This window comes from Diabrotica virgifera, chromosome 8 (genome assembly GCF_917563875.1).
Source record: "Diabrotica virgifera virgifera chromosome 8, PGI_DIABVI_V3a".
Lineage (NCBI taxonomy): Eukaryota > Metazoa > Arthropoda > Insecta > Coleoptera > Chrysomelidae > Diabrotica > Diabrotica virgifera.
The window spans coordinates 105653237-105676950 of NC_065450.1; the positions used below are offsets into that span (position 1 = coordinate 105653237).

Consider the following 23714-nt stretch of genomic DNA (forward strand, 5'->3'; position numbering starts at 1 on the left):
TATTTTTTTAAAAAAATTTCGTGGTTTAACATCTATATACCGGGTGGTGAATTGGAAAGCGGGCCATAGGAAACTCAATGTAAAATTCTAAACTGTTGAATTCCTGCTTCCCTAATTATTTTACATCAAAAGTCATAAGAAACTATTTGTAGAGAATTGAAATCTGTATTGAAAACAACTGTTAATATTGTTCTACGAACAATAATTATTCAAAATTTTGTAAAAATATAATACATTTTTCAGAGTAATACGCCAAAGTTAGGCCACACGCAATACCATAATGTGTATAAGGTTGCATTTGTTGACAATAAATTTATTATATTAACAATTTGAACTGTCAATTTTTTTATTTATTTTATCACTTACTGTTTAAAACACAATAAAGTTGATAAGATACCTTTAGTTAAGGAGAAGTATTAATAATAAAGATATCTTCTTCAGTCAATAATGTGCTCACTGTCAGTTAAATAATAACGTGTGGCCTAACGTGCCCACACATACCTACTGCGGTAAATACATTATATTTTTCAAAATTTTGGAATGTGTTTAAATCGTAGAACAATTGTAACTTCTGTTTCTAATACAGATTTCAATCCTCTACAAATAACTTCTCATGACTTTTGATGTAACATAATTAGGGAAGCAGAAATTCAACAGTTTAGAATTTTACATTGAGTATCCTATGGCCCGTTTTCCGATTCACCACCCTGTATATAAAATTCTAATTCGCAGGCTTTGTTACCGTACTCCTCCGAAACCGCTTGACCGATTTTCATGAAATTTGGCAGGTGGACTCGACCGGACAGGGAGTAGGTTGTTATCTATATTTCATAGCCGTACGTCATAAGGGGGCTTTGCCCCCCCTAAATTTTTTTTTTATTTTTCGACAAACCGATTTTTCTTAATTGTATATGATTCAGAAGCAAAAGATACATACAATCCTAAATTTTCACTTTTCTATCTTTAACCGTTATTTTTTTAAAAAAATTTCGTGGTTTAACATCTATATATATAAAATTCTAATTCGCAGGCTTTGTTACCGTACTCCTCCGAAACCGCTTGACCGATTTCCATGAAATTTGGCAGGTGGACTCGACCGGACAGGGAGTAGGTTGTTATCTATATTTCATAGCCGTACGTCATAAGGGGGCTTTGCCCCCCCTAAATTTTTTTTTTATTTTTCGACAAACCGATTTTTCTTAATTGTATATGATTCAGAAGCAAAAGATACATACAATCCTAAATTTTCACTTTTCTATCTTTAACCGTTATTTTTTTAAAAAAATTTCGTGGTTTAACATCTATATATTATATAAAATTCTAATTCGCAGGCTTTGTTACCGTACTCCTCCGAAACCGCTTGACCGATTTTCATGAAATTTGGCAGGTGGACTCGACCGGACAGGGAGTAGGTTGTTATCTATATTTCATAGCCGTACGTCATAAGGGGGCTTTGCCCCCCCTAATTTTTTTTTTATTTTTCGACAAACCGATTTTTCTTAATTGTATATGATTCAGAAGCAAAAGATACATACAATCCTAAATTTTCACTTTTCCATCTTTAACCGTTATTTTTTTAAAAAAATTTCGTGGTTTAACATCTATATATATAAAATTCTAATTCGCAGGCATTGTTACCGTACTCCTCCGAAACCGCTTGACCGATTTTCATGAAATTTGGCAGGTGGACTCGACCGGACAGGGAGTAGGTTGTTATCTATATTTCATAGCCGTACGTCATAAGGGGGCTTTGCCCCCCCTAAATTTTTTTTTTATTTTTCGACAAACCGATTTTTCTTAATTGTATATGATTCAGAAGCAAAAGATACATACAATCCTAAATTTTCACTTTTCTATCTTTAACCGTTATTTTTTTAAAAAAATTTCGTGGTTTAACATCTATATATATAAAATTCTAATTCGCAGGCTTTGTTACCGTACTCCTCCGAAACCGCTTGACCGATTTTCATGAAATTTGGCAGGTGGACTCGACCGGACAGGGAGTAGGTTGTTATCTATATTTCATAGCCGTACGTCATAAGGGGGCTTTGCCCCCCCTAAATTTTTTTTTTATTTTTCGACAAACCGATTTTTCTTAATTGTATATGATTCAGAAGCAAAAGATACATACAATCCTAAATTTTCACTTTTCTATCTTTAACCGTTATTTTTTTAAAAAAATTTCGTGGTTTAACATCTATATATTATATAAAATTCTAATTCGCAGGCTTTGTTACCGTACTCCTCCGAAACCGCTTGACCGATTTTCATGAAATTTGGCAGGTGGACTCGACCGGACAGGGAGTAGGTTGTTATCTATATTTCATAGCCGTACGTCATAAGGGGGCTTTGCCCCCCCTAAATTTTTTTTTTATTTTTCGACAAACCGATTTTTCTTAATTGTATATGATTCAGAAGCAAAAGATACATACAATCCTAAATTTTCACTTTTCTATCTTTAACCGTTATTTTTTTAAAAAAATTTCGTGGTTTAACATCTATATATATAAAATTCTAATTCGCAGGCTTTGTTACCGTACTCCTCCGAAACCGCTTGACCGATTTTCATGAAATTTGGCAGGTGGACTCGACCGGACAGGGAGTAGGTTGTTATCTATATTTCATAGCCGTACGTCATAAGGGGGCTTTGCCCCCCCTAAATTTTTTTTTTATTTTTCGACAAACCGATTTTTCTTAATTGTATATGATTCAGAAGCAAAAGATACATACAATCCTAAATTTTCACTTTTCTATCTTTAACCGTTATTTTTTTAAAAAAATTTCATGGTTTAACATCTATATATATAAAATTCTAATTCGCAGGCTTTGTTACCGTACTCCTCCGAAACCGCTTGACCGATTTTCATGAAATTTGGCAGGTGGACTCGACCGGACAGGGAGTAGGTTGTTATCTATATTTCATAGCCGTACGTCATAAGGGGGCTTTGCCCCCCCTAAATTTTTTTTTTATTTTTCGACAAACCGATTTTTCTTAATTGTATATGATTCAGAAGCAAAAGATACATACAATCCTAAATTTTCACTTTTCTATCTTTAACCGTTATTTTTTTAAAAAAATTTCGTGGTTTAACATCTATATCTATATATATAAAATTCTCTTTCGCAGGCTTTGTTGCCAAACTCCTCCGAAACCACTTGACCGATTTTCATGAAATTTGGCAGGTATACTCGACCGAACATGGAGTAGGTTGTTATCTATATTTCATAGCCGTACGTCTAAAAGGGGCTCTGCCCCCCTAATAATTTTTTTTTATTTTTCGACAAACCGATTTTTCTTAATTGTATATGATTCAGAAGCAAAAGATACATATAATCCTAAATTTTCACTTTTCTATCTTTAACCGTTATTTTTATAAAAAAATTTCGTGGTTTAACATCTATATATATAAAATTCTAATTCGTAGGCTTTGTTACCGTACTCCTCCGAAACCACTTGACCGATTTTCGTGAAATTTGGCAGGTATACTCGACCGAACATGGAGTAGGTTGTTATCTATATTTCATAGCCGTACGTCTAAAAGGGGCTCTGCTCCCCTAATAATTTTTTTTTATTTTTCGACAAACCGATTTTTCTTAATTGTATATGATTCAGAAGCAAAAGATACATATAATCCTAAATTTTCACTTTTCTATCTTTAACCGTTATTTTTTTAAAAAAATTTCGTGGTTTAACATCTATATATATAACATTCTAATTCGCAGGCTTTGTTACCGTACTCCTCCGAAACCGCTTGACCGATTTTCATGAAATTTCGCAGGTGGACTCGACCGGACAGGGAGTAGGTTGTTATCTATATTTCATAGCCGTACGTTATAAGGGGGCTTTGCACCCCCTAAATTTTTTTTTTATTTTTCGACAAACCGATTTTTCTTAATTGTATATGATTCAGAAGCAAAAGATACATATAATCCTAAATTTTCACTTTTCTATCTTTAACCGTTATTTTTTTAAAAAAATTTCGTGGTTTAACATCTATATATATAAAATTCTCTTTCGCAGGCTTTGTTGCCAAACTCCTCCGAAACCACTTGACCGATTTTCATGAAATTTGGCAGGTATACTCGACCGAACATGGAGTAGGTTGTTATCTATATTTCATAGCCGTACGTCTAAAAGGGGCTCTGCCCCCCTAATAATTTTTTTTTATTTTTCGACAAACCGATTTTTCTTAATTGTATATGATTCAGAAGCAAAAGATACATATAATCCTAAATTTTCACTTTTCTATCTTTAACCGTTATTTTTATAAAAAAATTTCGTGGTTTAACATCTATATATATAAAATTCTAATTCGCAGGCTTTGTTACCGTACTCCTCCGAAACCACTTGACCGATTTTCATGAAATTTGGCAGGTATACTCGACCGAACATGGAGTAGGTTGTTATCTATATTTCATAGCCGTACGTCTAAAAGGGGCTCTGCCCCCCTAATAATTTTTTTTTATTTTTCGACAAACCGATTTTTCTTAATTGTATATGATTCAGAAGCAAAAGATACATATAATCCTAAATTTTCACTTTTCTATCTTTAACCGTTATTTTTATAAAAAAATTTCGTGGTTTAACATCTATATATATAAAATTCTAATTCGTAGGCTTTGTTACCGTACTCCTCCGAAACCACTTGACCGATTTTCGTGAAATTTGGCAGGTATACTCGACCGAACATGGAGTAGGTTGTTATCTATATTTCATAGCCGTACGTCTAAAAGGGGCTCTGCTCCCCTAATAATTTTTTTTATTTTTCGACAAACCGATTTTTCTTAATTGTATATGATTCAGAAGCAAAAGATACATATAATCCTAAATTTTCACTTTTCTATCTTTAACCGTTATTTTTTTAAAAAAATTTCGTGGTTTAACATCTATATATATAACATTCTAATTCGCAGGCTTTGTTACCGTACTCCTCCGAAACCGCTTGACCGATTTTCATGAAATTTCGCAGGTGGACTCGACCGGACAGGGAGTAGGTTGTTATCTATATTTCATAGCCGTACGTTATAAGGGGGCTTTGCACCCCCTAAATTTTTTTTTTATTTTTCGACAAACCGATTTTTCTTAATTGTATATGATTCAGAAGCAAAAGATACATATAATCCTAAATTTTCACTTTTCTATCTTTAACCGTTATTTTTTTAAAAAAATTTCGTGGTTTAACATCTATATATATAAAATTCTCTTTCGCAGGCTTTGTTGCCAAACTCCTCCGAAACCACTTGACCGATTTTCATGAAATTTGGCAGGTATACTCGACCGAACATGGAGTAGGTTGTTATCTATATTTCATAGCCGTACGTCTAAAAGGGGCTCTGCCCCCCTAATAATTTTTTTTTATTTTTCGACAAACCGATTTTTCTTAATTGTATATGATTCAGAAGCAAAAGATACATATAATCCTAAATTTTCACTTTTCTATCTTTAACCGTTATTTTTATAAAAAAATTTCGTGGTTTAACATCTATATATATAAAATTCTAATTCGCAGGCTTTGTTACCGTACTCCTCCGAAACCGCTTGACCGATTTTCATGAAATTTGGCAGGTGGACTCGACCGGACAGGGAGTAGGTTGTTATCTATATTTCATAGCCGTACGTCATAAGGGGGCTTTGCCCCCCCTAATTTTTTTTTTATTTTTCGACAAACCGATTTTTCTTAATTGTATATGATTCAGAAGCAAAAGATACATACAATCCTAAATTTTCACTTTTCCATCTTTAACCGTTATTTTTTTAAAAAAATTTCGTGGTTTAACATCTATATATATAAAATTCTAATTCGCAGGCATTGTTACCGTACTCCTCCGAAACCGCTTGACCGATTTTCATGAAATTTGGCAGGTGGACTCGACCGGACAGGGAGTAGGTTGTTATCTATATTTCATAGCCGTACGTCATAAGGGGGCTTTGCCCCCCCTAAATTTTTTTTTTATTTTTCGACAAACCGATTTTTCTTAATTGTATATGATTCAGAAGCAAAAGATACATACAATCCTAAATTTTCACTTTTCTATCTTTAACCGTTATTTTTTTAAAAAAATTTCGTGGTTTAACATCTATATATATAAAATTCTAATTCGCAGGCTTTGTTACCGTACTCCTCCGAAACCGCTTGACCGATTTTCATGAAATTTGGCAGGTGGACTCGACCGGACAGGGAGTAGGTTGTTATCTATATTTCATAGCCGTACGTCATAAGGGGGCTTTGCCCCCCCTAAATTTTTTTTTTATTTTTCGACAAACCGATTTTTCTTAATTGTATATGATTCAGAAGCAAAAGATACATACAATCCTAAATTTTCACTTTTCTATCTTTAACCGTTATTTTTTTTAAAAAATTTCGTGGTTTAACATCTATATATTATATAAAATTCTAATTCGCAGGCTTTGTTACCGTACTCCTCCGAAACCGCTTGACCGATTTTCATGAAATTTGGCAGGTGGACTCGACCGGACAGGGAGTAGGTTGTTATCTATATTTCATAGCCGTACGTCATAAGGGGGCTTTGCCCCCCCTAAATTTTTTTTTTATTTTTCGACAAACCGATTTTTCTTAATTGTATATGATTCAGAAGCAAAAGATACATACAATCCTAAATTTTCACTTTTCTATCTTTAACCGTTATTTTTTTAAAAAAATTTCGTGGTTTAACATCTATATATATAAAATTCTAATTCGCAGGCTTTGTTACCGTACTCCTCCGAAACCGCTTGACCGATTTTCATGAAATTTGGCAGGTGGACTCGACCGGACAGGGAGTAGGTTGTTATCTATATTTCATAGCCGTACGTCATAAGGGGGCTTTGCCCCCCCTAAATTTTTTTTTTATTTTTCGACAAACCGATTTTTCTTAATTGTATATGATTCAGAGGCAAAAGATACATACAATCCTAAATTTTCACTTTTCTATCTTTAACCGTTATTTTTTTAAAAAAATTTCATGGTTTAACATCTATATATATAAAATTCTAATTCGCAGGCTTTGTTACCGTACTCCTCCGAAACCGCTTGACCGATTTTCATGAAATTTGGCAGGTGGACTCGACCGGACAGGGAGTAGGTTGTTATCTATATTTCATAGCCGTACGTCATAAGGGGGCTTTGCCCCCCCTAAATTTTTTTTTTATTTTTCGACAAACCGATTTTTCTTAATTGTATATGATTCAGAAGCAAAAGATACATACAATCCTAAATTTTCACTTTTCTATCTTTAACCGTTATTTTTTTAAAAAAATTTCGTGGTTTAACATCTATATCTATATATATAAAATTCTCTTTCGCAGGCTTTGTTGCCAAACTCCTCCGAAACCACTTGACCGATTTTCATGAAATTTGGCAGGTATACTCGACCGAACATGGAGTAGGTTGTTATCTATATTTCATAGCCGTACGTCTAAAAGGGGCTCTGCCCCCCTAATAATTTTTTTTTATTTTTCGACAAACCGATTTTTCTTAATTGTATATGATTCAGAAGCAAAAGATACATATAATCCTAAATTTTCACTTTTCTATCTTTAACCGTTATTTTTATAAAAAAATTTCGTGGTTTAACATCTATATATATAAAATTCTAATTCGTAGGCTTTGTTACCGTACTCCTCCGAAACCACTTGACCGATTTTCGTGAAATTTGGCAGGTATACTCGACCGAACATGGAGTAGGTTGTTATCTATATTTCATAGCCGTACGTCTAAAAGGGGCTCTGCTCCCCTAATAATTTTTTTTTATTTTTCGACAAACCGATTTTTCTTAATTGTATATGATTCAGAAGCAAAAGATACATATAATCCTAAATTTTCACTTTTCTATCTTTAACCGTTATTTTTTTAAAAAAATTTCGTGGTTTAACATCTATATATATAACATTCTAATTCGCAGGCTTTGTTACCGTACTCCTCCGAAACCGCTTGACCGATTTTCATGAAATTTCGCAGGTGGACTCGACCGGACAGGGAGTAGGTTGTTATCTATATTTCATAGCCGTACGTTATAAGGGGGCTTTGCACCCCCTAAATTTTTTTTTTATTTTTCGACAAACCGATTTTTCTTAATTGTATATGATTCAGAAGCAAAAGATACATATAATCCTAAATTTTCACTTTTCTATCTTTAACCGTTATTTTTTTAAAAAAATTTCGTGGTTTAACATCTATATATATAAAATTCTCTTTCGCAGGCTTTGTTGCCAAACTCCTCCGAAACCACTTGACCGATTTTCATGAAATTTGGCAGGTATACTCGACCGAACATGGAGTAGGTTGTTATCTATATTTCATAGCCGTACGTCTAAAAGGGGCTCTGCCCCCCTAATAATTTTTTTTTATTTTTCGACAAACCGATTTTTCTTAATTGTATATGATTCAGAAGCAAAAGATACATATAATCCTAAATTTTCACTTTTCTATCTTTAACCGTTATTTTTATAAAAAAATTTCGTGGTTTAACATCTATATATATAAAATTCTAATTCGCAGGCTTTGTTACCGTACTCCTCCGAAACCGCTTGACCGATTTTCATGAAATTTGGCAGGTATACTCGACCGAACATGGAGTAGGTTGTTATCTATATTTCATAGCCGTACGTCTAAAAGGGGCTCTGCCCCCCTAATAATTTTTTTTTATTTTTCGACAAACCGATTTTTCTTAATTGTATATGATTCAGAAGCAAAAGATACATATAATCCTAAATTTTCACTTTTCTATCTTTAACCGTTATTTTTATAAAAAAATTTCGTGGTTTAACATCTATATATATAAAATTCTAATTCGTAGGCTTTGTTACCGTACTCCTCCGAAACCACTTGACCGATTTTCGTGAAATTTGGCAGGTATACTCGACCGAACATGGAGTAGGTTGTTATCTATATTTCATAGCCGTACGTCTAAAAGGGGCTCTGCTCCCCTAATAATTTTTTTTTATTTTTCGACAAACCGATTTTTCTTAATTGTATATGATTCAGAAGCAAAAGATACATATAATCCTAAATTTTCACTTTTCTATCTTTAACCGTTATTTTTTTAAAAAAATTTCGTGGTTTAACATCTATATATATAACATTCTAATTCGCAGGCTTTGTTACCGTACTCCTCCGAAACCGCTTGACCGATTTTCATGAAATTTCGCAGGTGGACTCGACCGGACAGGGAGTAGGTTGTTATCTATATTTCATAGCCGTACGTTATAAGGGGGCTTTGCACCCCCTAAATTTTTTTTTTATTTTTCGACAAACCGATTTTTCTTAATTGTATATGATTCAGAAGCAAAAGATACATATAATCCTAAATTTTCACTTTTCTATCTTTAACCGTTATTTTTTTAAAAAAATTTCGTGGTTTAACATCTATATATATAAAATTCTCTTTCGCAGGCTTTGTTGCCAAACTCCTCCGAAACCACTTGACCGATTTTCATGAAATTTGGCAGGTATACTCGACCGAACATGGAGTAGGTTGTTATCTATATTTCATAGCCGTACGTCTAAAAGGGGCTCTGCCCCCCTAATAATTTTTTTTTATTTTTCGACAAACCGATTTTTCTTAATTGTATATGATTCAGAAGCAAAAGATACATATAATCCTAAATTTTCACTTTTCTATCTTTAACCGTTATTTTTATAAAAAAATTTCGTGGTTTAACATCTATATATATAAAATTCTAATTCGCAGGCTTTGTTACCGTACTCCTCCGAAACCGCTTGACCGATTTTCATGAAATTTGGCAGGTGGACTCCTTGCTGAGTTGCGAACAAAACGGTGCTATTTTTACTTCTCTAGCGCAGTCCGTTTCCAAACTGCGTTATGCCGTCCGTTAGCGCGAACCGTCAGTCGTAGAAAAATTCTGAGCACAGAAGAAGAAAGAACGGTAAATTTTATAATAGAAAAGTGCAGCAGATTAACTTTTGGACTCAAATTGGATAAAATATGAAATTTTTAATTTTACGAAATTGTCAAAAAAACTTGCTTTCGCCTGGGCAAACAATCCAGTTTATTCATGTTAACTAGATGAACAAACGAAAAATATCGTGAACACTATTGCGTGTCTTAAATGATCGATAATATTTTTTGTTATTGTCATAATTAATTAATATTTAGAATTTTAAGGTATGAATTAAAAAAATAAAATTCATTTTACATTTAATATTTGATGGGGGCGAGTTAAAAGTGCACTGAGTCATGCAGTGCTCTATGGGTGCAACTTATTATTGTTCCACTTTTAACACAATACGTTACACGCATTGTGTTAAAAGTGCAAAAGTATGTGTTTGAACTCCTGAGAGATTAGGTGTGGTCATATCAAAGGAATGTTATATATGTTTCATATCTCTCAATGCTACTCACTGCGTTGCCTATTCAAAATGGAAGAATATGTGTTTTAATTTATAAGAGAGATGGTTTGGACATATCAAAATAATTTTATACAAATCTGTTTAATATTTCTCAATACAAGTTACTGTTTTGCTGAAAAAATGGAAGAATATGGGTTTGTTTATTCATGAGCGAGATGGTTTGGTCATATGAAAAGAATTTTATATACTATATAATATTGTTTTCGAATATATAAGATATTATGTTTAATATTTTTCAATGCAAATCAGTGTTGTGCCGGCTTAAAGGGGAAGAATATGTGTTTGAATTCGTGGGTGAGATGGTTTGGACAGATCAAAAGAAAATTATATATTATATTTAATATTTCTCAATGCAAATTACTGTTTTACCGACTTAAAAGTGGAAGAATATGTGTTTGTAATTTATGAGGGAGATGGTTTGGTCATATCAAAAGAAAATTAAGTATATATGTTTAATATTTCTCAATACTACTCACTGTTTTGCCTACTTAAAAGTTGAAAAATATGTGTTTCAATTCATGAGTGAAAGAGTATGACGTATTTGATTTCATTTGAGAGATGGTTTGGTCATATCAATAGAATGTTATATTTTTAATATGTCTCAATGCAAATTACTGTACTGTTTTGTTTTTAAAATAGAAGAATATGTGTTTTAATTGATAAGAGAGATGGTTTGGAAATATACAAAGAAGATGATGTCTTGATCCCGCGTATACTAATGATTCCAACGGACTTACCGTTTGAAAATTGCAAGAATAACTTCGTTTAAAAAGTAACGAGTTTTCAGGTTTGGCACACGGAAAATTTTTGCGCGTCGGGAAACCGTCATCGTTGTTTATTTTGCACCAAGAATAGAGTATTGTTTATAAAAAAGCATTACATTGATGCAAATTTTTGTCATACATAATACTTTTTAGATTTTTTGTTAATTTAGTTAGTGAACTTTGAGATATCATTATTTAATTCACAATAACGCCGCCGCCGGTACAAAGTTCGTCGGGTCAGTAATTAAAATAAAATTAAAATTATATACAATTTTGTTTACTTTGCTGGTGCAGAATTTAGACACACGACCCTATGACGTCACGACGCGTTTTAGGCTAGCTGCAATAATTTGAATTTAGAATTGTCTTTAGGTTCCAAACGGAACACAAAAACAACTTTTTATCTTTGATACATGTTTTAAATTGTTTTATGTTGCGATTTATAACATTCTTTTCGAATTTCAAATTTATGCAAGTTCCTTATTGACCTAGAATCAAAATTATAACACATTATCTAATTATGACCCACTATCTAAGGTGCAACGAAGTTCACCGGGTCATCTAGTCTATATATATAAAATTCTAATTCGCAGGCTTTGTTACCGTACTCCTCCGAAACCGCTTGACCGATTTTCATGAAATTTGGCAGGTGGACTCGACCGGACAGGGAGTAGGTTGTTATCTATATTTCATAGCCGTACGTCATAAGGGGGCTTTGCCCCCCCTAAATTTTTTTTTTATTTTTCGACAAACCGATTTTTCTTAATTGTATATGATTCAGAAGCAAAAGATACATACAATCCTAAATTTTCACTTTTCTATCTTTAACCGTTATTTTTTTAAAAAAATTTCGTGGTTTAACATCTATATATATAAAATTCTAATTCGCAGGCTTTGTTACCGTACTCCTCCGAAACCGCTTGACCGATTTTCATGAAATTTGGCAGGTGGACTCGACCGGACAGGGAGTAGGTTGTTATCTATATTTCATAGCCGTACGTCATAAGGGGGCTTTGCCCCCCCTAAATTTTTTTTTTATTTTTCGACAAACCGATTTTTCTTAATTGTATATGATTCAGAAGCAAAAGATACATACAATCCTAAATTTTCACTTTTCTATCTTTAACCGTTATTTTTTTAAAAAAATTTCGTGGTTTAACATCTATATATTATATAAAATTCTAATTCGCAGGCTTTGTTACCGTACTCCTCCGAAACCGCTTGACCGATTTTCATGAAATTTGGCAGGTGGACTCGACCGGACAGGGAGTAGGTTGTTATCTATATTTCATAGCCGTACGTCATAAGGGGGCTTTGCCCCCCCTAAATTTTTTTTTTATTTTTCGACAAACCGATTTTTCTTAATTGTATATGATTCAGAAGCAAAAGATACATACAATCCTAAATTTTCACTTTTCTATCTTTAACCGTTATTTTTTTAAAAAAATTTCGTGGTTTAACATCTATATATTATATAAAATTCTAATTCGCAGGCTTTGTTACCGTACTCCTCCGAAACCGCTTGACCGATTTTCATGAAATTTGGCAGGTGGACTCGACCGGACAGGGAGTAGGTTGTTATCTATATTTCATAGCCGTACGTCATAAGGGGGCTTTGCCCCCCCTAAATTTTTTTTTTATTTTTCGACAAACCGATTTTTCTTAATTGTATATGATTCAGAAGCAAAAGATACATACAATCCTAAATTTTCACTTTTCTATCTTTAACCGTTATTTTTTTAAAAAAATTTCGTGGTTTAACATCTATATATATAAAATTCTAATTCGCAGGCTTTGTTACCGTACTCCTCCGAAACCGCTTGACCGATTTTCATGAAATTTGGCAGGTGGACTCGACCGGACAGGGAGTAGGTTGTTATCTATATTTCATAGCCGTACGTCATAAGGGGGCTTTGCCCCCCCTAAATTTTTTTTTTATTTTTCGACAAACCGATTTTTCTTAATTGTATATGATTCAGAAGCAAAAGATACATACAATCCTAAATTTTCACTTTTCTATCTTTAACCGTTATTTTTTTAAAAAAATTTCGTGGTTTAACATCTATATATTATATAAAATTCTAATTCGCAGGCTTTGTTACCGTACTCCTCCGAAACCGCTTGACCGATTTTCATGAAATTTGGCAGGTGGACTCGACCGGACAGGGAGTAGGTTGTTATCTATATTTCATAGCCGTACGTCATAAGGGGGCTTTGCCCCCCCTAAATTTTTTTTTTATTTTTCGACAAACCGATTTTTCTTAATTGTATATGATTCAGAAGCAAAAGATACATACAATCCTAAATTTTCACTTTTCTATCTTTAACCGTTATTTTTTTAAAAAAATTTCGTGGTTTAACATCTATATATATAAAATTCTAATTCGCAGGCTTTGTTACCGTACTCCTCCGAAACCGCTTGACCGATTTTCATGAAATTTGGCAGGTGGACTCGACCGGACAGGGAGTAGGTTGTTATCTATATTTCATAGCCGTACGTCATAAGGGGGCTTTGCCCCCCCTAAATTTTTTTTTTATTTTTCGACAAACCGATTTTTCTTAATTGTATATGATTCAGAAGCAAAAGATACATACAATCCTAAATTTTCACTTTTCTATCTTTAACCGTTATTTTTTTAAAAAAATTTCGTGGTTTAACATCTATATATATAAAATTCTAATTCGCAGGCTTTGTTACCGTACTCCTCCGAAACCGCTTGACCGATTTTCATGAAATTTGGCAGGTGGACTCGACCGGACAGGGAGTAGGTTGTTATCTATATTTCATAGCCGTACGTCATAAGGGGGCTTTGCCCCCCCTAAATTTTTTTTTTATTTTTCGACAAACCGATTTTTCTTAATTGTATATGATTCAGAAGCAAAAGATACATACAATCCTAAATTTTCACTTTTCTATCTTTAACCGTTATTTTTTTAAAAAAATTTCGTGGTTTAACATCTATATATATAAAATTCTAATTCGCAGGCTTTGTTACCGTACTCCTCCGAAACCGCTTGACCGATTTTCATGAAATTTGGCAGGTGGACTCGACCGGACAGGGAGTAGGTTGTTATCTATATTTCATAGCCGTACGTCATAAGGGGGCTTTGCCCCCCCTAAATTTTTTTTTTATTTTTCGACAAACCGATTTTTCTTAATTGTATATGATTCAGAAGCAAAAGATACATACAATCCTAAATTTTCACTTTTCTATCTTTAACCGTTATTTTTTTAAAAAAATTTCGTGGTTTAACATCTATATATATAAAATTCTAATTCGCAGGCTTTGTTACCGTACTCCTCCGAAACCGCTTGACCGATTTTCATGAAATTTGGCAGGTGGACTCGACCGGACAGGGAGTAGGTTGTTATCTATATTTCATAGCCGTACGTCATAAGGGGGCTTTGCCCCCCCTAAATTTTTTTTTTATTTTTCGACAAACCGATTTTTCTTAATTGTATATGATTCAGAAGCAAAAGATACATACAATCCTAAATTTTCACTTTTCTATCTTTAACCGTTATTTTTTTAAAAAAATTTCGTGGTTTAACATCTATATATTATATAAAATTCTAATTCGCAGGCTTTGTTACCGTACTCCTCCGAAACCGCTTGACCGATTTTCATGAAATTTGGCAGGTGGACTCGACCGGACAGGGAGTAGGTTGTTATCTATATTTCATAGCCGTACGTCATAAGGGGGCTTTGCCCCCCCTAAATTTTTTTTTTATTTTTCGACAAACCGATTTTTCTTAATTGTATATGATTCAGAAGCAAAAGATACATACAATCCTAAATTTTCACTTTTCCATCTTTAACCGTTATTTTTTTAAAAAAATTTCGTGGTTTAACATCTATATATATAAAATTCTAATTCGCAGGCTTTGTTACCGTACTCCTCCGAAACCGCTTGACCGATTTTCATGAAATTTGGCAGGTGGACTCGACCGGACAGGGAGTAGGTTGTTATCTATATTTCATAGCCGTACGTCATAAGGGGGCTTTGCCCCCCCTAAATTTTTTTTTTATTTTTCGACAAACCGATTTTTCTTAATTGTATATGATTCAGAAGCAAAAGATACATACAATCCTAAATTTTCACTTTTCTATCTTTAACCGTTATTTTTTTAAAAAAATTTCGTGGTTTAACATCTATATATATAAAATTCTAATTCGCAGGCTTTGTTACCGTACTCCTCCGAAACCGCTTGACCGATTTTCATGAAATTTGGCAGGTGGACTCGACCGGACAGGGAGTAGGTTGTTATCTATATTTCATAGCCGTACGTCATAAGGGGGCTTTGCCCCCCCTAAATTTTTTTTTTATTTTTCGACAAACCGATTTTTCTTAATTGTATATGATTCAGAAGCAAAAGATACATACAATCCTAAATTTTCACTTTTCTATCTTTAACCGTTATTTTTTTAAAAAAATTTCGTGGTTTAACATCTATATATATAAAATTCTAATTCGCAGGCTTTGTTACCGTACTCCTCCGAAACCGCTTGACCGATTTTCATGAAATTTGGCAGGTGGACTCGACCGGACAGGGAGTAGGTTGTTATCTATATTTCATAGCCGTACGTCATAAGGGGGCTTTGCCCCCCCTAAATTTTTTTTTTATTTTTCGACAAACCGATTTTTCTTAATTGTATATGATTCAGAAGCAAAAGATACATACAATCCTAAATTTTCACTTTTCTATCTTTAACCGTTATTTTTTTAAAAAAATTTCGTGGTTTAACATCTATATATATAAAATTCTAATTCGCAGGCTTTGTTACCGTACTCCTCCGAAACCGCTTGACCGATTTTCATGAAATTTGGCAGGTGGACTCGACCGGACAGGGAGTAGGTTGTTATCTATATTTCATAGCCGTACGTCATAAGGGGGCTTTGCCCCCCCTAAATTTTTTTTTTATTTTTCGACAAACCGATTTTTCTTAATTGTATATGATTCAGAAGCAAAAGATACATACAATCCTAAATTTTCACTTTTCTATCTTTAACCGTTATTTTTTTAAAAAAATTTCGTGGTTTAACATCTATATATATAAAATTCTAATTCGCAGGCTTTGTTACCGTACTCCTCCGAAACCGCTTGACCGATTTTCATGAAATTTGGCAGGTGGACTCGACCGGACAGGGAGTAGGTTGTTATCTATATTTCATAGCCGTACGTCATAAGGGGGCTTTGCCCCCCCTAAATTTTTTTTTTATTTTTCGACAAACCGATTTTTCTTAATTGTATATGATTCAGAAGCAAAAGATACATACAATCCTAAATTTTCACTTTTCTATCTTTAACCGTTATTTTTTTAAAAAAATTTCGTGGTTTAACATCTATATATATAAAATTCTAATTCGCAGGCTTTGTTACCGTACTCCTCCGAAACCGCTTGACCGATTTTCATGAAATTTGGCAGGTGGACTCCTTGCTGCATTGCGAAAAAAACGGTGTATAAATCGTCTCTCTAGCTCAATTAGTTTCCGAGATAGCAAATCTAGGCCCTAGGACAATACGAGAGCACGAGAGACGACACTAAGCACACAAAAAGAACAAGCGAAAATTGTACTAAAATCAGTGAAAATATGAAGTTTTAACTTTACGATTACTATTTTTAATGTACCAAAAAATATTTCAAAATTTTGCCGAAGGACCATATCTCTGGTATAATCATCAAAATTTTGGCGGAGGCGCATATCTGGCATATCTGGTCAATGACCAACAACACCAACAGATAAATAGAGTATTTACGTCTGATTCATTCCTGCGTTTAGCATTCAAGTATGAGCCAAATATTGAATATTATACTCATTCAAAAGTGACAATTGGTGCTATGGATAAAGAATGCCCTCATTGCCCTCAAATTTGAAAATGAGCCAGCCGGAATGTGTTGCGTGTCAGGAAAGGTGAAACTTCCTGAAATTGAAACACCGCCTGAACCATTAAACGGTATACCAGCTGGTACAGATCCGGTTTCTAATCTGTTCCTGAAGACAATTCCAACATTTAATTCATGTTTCCAAATGTCATCAACGCCATGGAGTTGGATATAATTCTTTTTTGTGGTTCTAGCGACATCTATTGACTTTTTTGAACTTTTTGAAGTTATACTTCTTTAGGCGCGATTTGGAGTGAATTTTTATTTTACTGGGCGAATGCGCACACCGACAGTATGGTATTAGTCGTTATACAGGCTCTGATTGGGTGTTGAAATGATCTGTCAATAATTGTTCAATATGGAGGTTATCGGTAAACAAAAATGTTGTATATTATAATAGTTTTTATTGTCGTGAGGACAGAAATAAAATCAAATTTACAATTGTAGTGACTTTCTAAATAGTTTTGAAAAGCCACAGATACGTAATTCTAAATGTTTCAGTTGTATTGCAATAAAAACTTATCTTCATACCTATTTGGAAAATCTAAAAAAAAAAAAAGAATGTACTTACCTATTAGTAGGCAATGCTTTAATTTACATAATCTGATTACGAACAAACTTTCTACAAATCTTCATCTAATATATCGTTTTCTCACTCTATATTTTGTTGTATTTTAATATTTTAATTCGACAAAAATCAAACTAATAATTTGATTAAATTCATATAAATAAACACAATGTCAAAAAGTTTATGGTGTAAACGTTCAGTTGGTGTATATTTCCACATGACATATACTTTGTCGCTTTGACTTTCGAGCGGCGGGATCGACGGGAAGCGGGTTCGAGCCCCAATGCAAGTTATTATTTTTTTTATTGTTTTATACATTTTATGATTGTAAGTATATTATTATATAATTTCTCCAGGAAATACGTATTTAATTAAAATTTTTGGCAACAATTATTGTTCGGAAATCATTTCTTTGTGACATTTTTCAATGTGTTTGTGTGTGTTTTATTCTTTTATTTTTTTAATTTTTGGAAAGTAGTAAGTATTAAAATTAGTTTAATATTTAAATTAAATCTTCTTCTTCATGTACCATCTCCTCTAAGAAGGTTGGCAACCATCACGGCAATTCGCACTTTCGATACCGCTGCTCTAAAGAGATCAGCAGAAGTGCAATTAAACCAAGCTCTCAAATTGTTTAACCAGGAGATGCGTCTTATTCCGCGACTCCTTCTACCCTGTATTCTTCCTTGCATTATTAATTGTAACAAGTTATAACGCTCGCCCCTCATAACATGTCCCAGATATTGTAGTTTTCTGACTTTAACTGTATTTAAAACCTCTTTATCTTTTCCCATTCTTCTCAACACCTCGATGTTCGTGACTCTATCCACCCAACTTATTCTTAATATTCTTCTGTAGGCCCATAACTCGAAAGCTTCTAATCTGTCCGAAACATCCTTCTTTAATGTCCAAGCCTCCAACCCATAGAATAATACGGAGAACACGTAGCATCTCAGAAGTCTTATCTTTAAAGAAATTGTAATGTCCCTGCTAAATTAAATTAAATATAAATAAACTATTTAAAGTATATTGATTTCGTTACAATCATATAATAAAAGTATAACTTCTTACGTGCGTAAAAAGTACACTCTTTCTTTTTTTAACTTGCTATGCATACGTACCATAAATATTAATCAGATGGCGCAAAAAATCTCATTTTTGCTTATTCTGGGACTTAGGCACTTTTCATATGAGGCCGAAAATATTGTCATCGAGACAGCTCAGTTGCCACAATTATGTATTTACGTATCTAAATATATATTATATTGTATGTTCCCTATGTCCAGCTGAACGATTTACGTACTGTGTACGTGGAATATCATATAATTTGTCATATTAAATGTATCTTTATTATGTACCTACAAACTTTGCATTATTATGAATGAATATTTGGACATATAATTTTCTTTTTTATTCGAGCAATTTGTATTTCAATCAATTTTTATGTCGAACAATTCATTTTCGAGTGGTTGATTTTGAGTAATTGATCTCTAGCAATTGCGTTCAAGCAATTGATCTAGAATCAAAATATGACACATTATCTAATTCTGACACACTATCTAAGGTGCAACGAAGTTCACCGGGTCATCTAGTATATATATATATATATATATATATATATATATATATATATATATATCCTACTAATATTACGGACATATATATATATATACAACCCCTCATTTGGCACTTGATTTTGGTGGTACATTTGAACGCTCCCTTACCATAAATAAGTGTCGGCCGATAGCCGAGACAGGACCGGCAGAAAAACTTGGAACTTGGATCTCGAGAGCGATATGGTACGTGTTTACTGCTCGGAAACCAAATACATACTACGAGTTCATTTAAGTAATATTACCAACTTTTAGTAACTTTTAGTTGTAAGACCTTTTGCTATTCCGACGGACTTTGTTTTGGATTGTGATATTAATACCTTTGCTTGGCACAGCGGTAGTGGTTTTTTGCTTGTTAGCGGCTATTAGGTGTTGTTTGATATTTACATCACCCACTACCACTGTTATTCAAATTTCGCTGTATACGTTACTTGTTTATATATCTAACATATTTATTATAAATATATTTGTTATCAGTAAGGTTGATTATTATTAAGGTAAACTTGGAACTTTGATCTCCAGAGCGATATGGTACGTGTTTACTGCTCGGAATCCAAATACATACTACGAGTTCATTTAAGTAATATTACCAACTTTTAGTTGTAAGACCTTTTGCTATTCCAACGTACTTTGTTTTGGATTGTGATATTAATACCTTTACTTGGCACAGCGGTAGTGGTTTTTTGCTTGTTAGCGGCTATTAGGTCTTGTTTAATATTTACATCACCCACTACACTGTTATTCAAATTTCGCTGTATACGTTACTTGTTTATATATGTAACATATATATTATAAATATACTTGTTATTATATATATGTAACATATATATTATAAATATATTTGTTATTAGTAAGGTTGATTTTTATTTCAGTCTCAATTATCAGTATAAATATAGCAAGACAAGGTAAGTTGAGTTTTTGTATTTCAGGTCATTGTATTAAGGTCATTTATTTCCTGTCGTTTGTTACTTCAAAAATCTCGAGCTGGTCAAATTCTAGTCCCAGAAAGTAAGATTTTTCGCTAAAGGTAAAGTAAAGTAAGCTTTTCAAATTATAATACTCACTTGACATATAGCCCGAATACTCATTTGAGATTTAGTGTCTCTCTGTCCATTTGATTTGTTCTTCTGAGCTAAGCCACTCTTCTTAGTATCTGAAATCTCTTTTCTTCCAGTTTTTCCCTAATTTCGTCAGTTCTTCCTCTTCAAAATCTCAATACCCAGAGTATACAGGTTTCAAGTACGAGCTTCATAATGATAATTAAAGTTGTATACAGGATTTTTTCTTTGATCATTCACAACAAAAAATATATTCAAATTTATTCATTTTGTAACGCAAATAAATTAAGTAGTTTGTCAGTTTGTTCACATATTGAGAACTGTCAAAACGTATGTATTTGACTCGTCATTGGTCACTGCGCGTGTGCCACCTTCATCGCGAATGCCATATCGCGATTCTATTAGTTAAAAATCTGTATCGTAATAAAAATCTGTATCATAATGACGTTCATTATGATACAAGTAGTGAAATCATAATTGATATATTATAGTATGAGAATAGAAAAAATAATTTTGTAATCGACTTTTTTAGAGGCATAATTATTTCCCTAGCGGATTTGAACTCATATAAATCAAATAAAATATTTAAAATGGTATACAGGGTGAGGCAGATAAAGGGCCTATTAGAAATATCTCGAGAACTAAAGGTAAGAAAATCATGAAAATTGTTATACAGGGGTTTTGACGTGTGAGCTATTTAATGAAAATATTTTGGTCTCTTTGCTACTTCCGGTTATACCGGAAGTTGACTGTAGCTTCGTTTTTTTAAATGGGACACCCTGTATATTTTTACATTTTTGGATTCTCCTCGATTTCTTCTTTCTTTAAATATAAGGTTTTGTAATATTATACAGGGCAGGTTAAAAGATAATTACGTTTTCTTATTAATTTCGTAGCAACATTCACACCCTGTAGGCTTGTAGTCTTCTTCTTAACGTGCCCTATCAAGTCCCCTTGACGTTGGCGATTAACATGGCGAAACTGTCTCTGTCTCGAGCTATTCTAAATAGGTGTTCTGCTTTCTTTATTCCTGTCCACTCCCGGATATTCTTCAACCAAGAGGCCTGCTTTCTACCAATTCCTCTGCGTCCTTCGATTTTACCCATCATAATAAGTTGAAGAATATTATACCGGTCTCCCCTTACTACGTGTCCAAAATAGGCCACCTTTCTATATTTGATGTTATCAAGCAGCTCGCGGGTAGCATTTGCTCTCTTAAGGACTGCCACATTTGCCAGCATAGCCGTCCATGGTATTTCCAGAATACGTATGTGCAGCCACATTTCAAAGGCCTCCAAACGGTTAATGGTGGATATTTTTAATGTCCATGCTTCGACACCATACAAGAGGACTGACCAAATGTAGCATTTAATCATGCGCTTTCGAAGTTGAAGTTGCAAGGTATCATTACAGAAGAATGACCTCATTTTTAAAAATGTCGCGCGGGCTATCTCGATTCTACATTTTATCTCTTTATCTGGATCTAGTTGTTCAGTAATATGGCAACCAAGATATTTAAAACTGGGTACTCTTTGAATTATATGACCATCAACATATAAACGTGAATCTTGATGGGCCAAACGGCTAAATACCATGTATTTTGTTTTTGAACAGTTTATATTTAGGCCAAACTCTCTTCCCACTGTGGCAAGTCTTGTAGTAGTTTGACATAATTTTATGTTCAAATTTACTATATTTATAGACTATATTTATGTTCAAATGATTTTTAATATAGTCTACTATTGTTAGGAATTATTGGTGTAGTTAAATTTTTCGTTTTAGTATACAGGGGTAGTGTGTATTTGGATTCCGAGCAGTAAAGACGTACCATATCGCTCTCGAGATCCAAGTTCCAAGTTTTTGTGCCGGTCTCGGCTATCGGCCGGGACTAGTTTATGGTGATTAGTGAAATAATAATTAAAAAACGATTTGAGTGATTAATTCTAAATTACTATTTATGTGATTAATTTTTAACTCAGTGGCGTACTATATTAAGGAAATGTACCACCAAAATCAAGTGCCAAATGGGGGGTTGTATAATGTGCCCCAAATATATACACAGCCTCAACAACCTCCAGTAATATCGCCCCCATTTTATGGATTCCCGAGCAGCCAACAGACAACAAACCAATATATCCCGCCTACTCCATTCCCAAACAATAATCACCAATATAACCAAAACCTCCCTGCACCTCAAATGGATCAACCAAATACATCAAATGCTTCCCAATACATCCTCAGTGGAGAGGAACTTGTCATGGAAAACTCAAGCGATGAAGACGACGAAACCATAGAAAATGTCCATGATTGGCAAACAGTCAAAAAAATTACAAAAAAAAGAAAAGCAAACCCCAAAGATGATAACACAACAACAATGCAAGTGAGTACAAACAACAGATTTGAACCATTAGAAAACCTAACTGATAATAATAACACACCAGTAACACCTGAACCTCCACCTATATTTATCTATGGGGTAAATGATATCAAAAAGATGACTGAAAACCTATCGACAGTCATTAAAGCAGAAGACTACCAGTCGAAAGCTCTCCCAAATGACACAATAAAAATAAACACAAAAACTATTGAGTCATACAGAAAACTTATACAGCATTTAAATAGTAGCAAAATAGTTCACCACACATACCAAGCAAAACAAGATAGAGCTTATAGGGTAGTTATAAGAAATTTACACCACTCGATGCCAGTTGAAGAAATAAAAAGTGAACTAGCTAAATCAGGGCATACTGTCCGTAATATCATTAACGTATTACACAGAGTCAATAAATCACCACTGTCAATGTTCTATGTGGACCTAGAACCGACAGAAAACAACAAACACATCTATACACTGGATTCTATCGGCAATATGAAAGTCAGCTTTGAACCTCCTCACAGAAAGAAAAATATAACACAGTGTCAGCGCTGTCAACGTTATGGACACACAAAAGCGTATTGTACAAGACCTTACGCATGCGTGAAATGTGGAGGAAGTCATCCAACGCCAGAATGTACAAAACCCAGAAATACACCAGCAAAATGTGCCCTGTGTAACGGAGAACACACTGCAAACTATAAACGCTGCGTAATTTACAAGGACTTGCAAAATGTAAGAAATAATAGACAACGCGGAAATCAGTCAACCCATAATAATCAGAACCCACATCAAAATGTTAACCCAGCACCAACTTCACAGTATCAGAGTCAACAATCACAGTACCAACAACAGAATGGAACCCAATCCTATGCCCAAGCAGTAAGAGCAGGAAATCAAGTAGCTGACATAGGGTCTCAGATGAACTTATTCTTAAACGAATTTAAAGCAATGTTCACCCAACTAATGAATCAAAACAGCATGATCCTTACCACGCTAACAACATTAATTAATAAAATTCATTAGATCTGTTCGAATAGCCGAATGGAACGCAAATGGTTTAGCAAACCATAAAGCAG

The 23714-nt window shown here is 33.6% G+C and overlaps 1 protein-coding gene across 3 annotated transcripts in view; it reads right to left on the reverse strand.

Moving 5' to 3' along the window:
* The window catches only part of LOC114344933 (uncharacterized), a 1261996-nt gene that overhangs the window by 104870 nt on the left and 1133412 nt on the right, over positions 1-23714 (reverse strand). The window contains exon 13 of one of the 3 annotated variants that reach the window (XM_050658191.1): positions 12189-17566. The exons of the other annotated variants lie outside the window; for them this stretch is intronic. Coding sequence (XP_050514148.1) covers positions 17554-17566 — 13 coding nt within the window. The 3' untranslated portion in view covers positions 12189-17553. Of the gene's footprint in view, positions 1-12188; positions 17567-23714 lie in introns of those variants that run through there. 3 annotated transcript variants of the gene reach the window in all.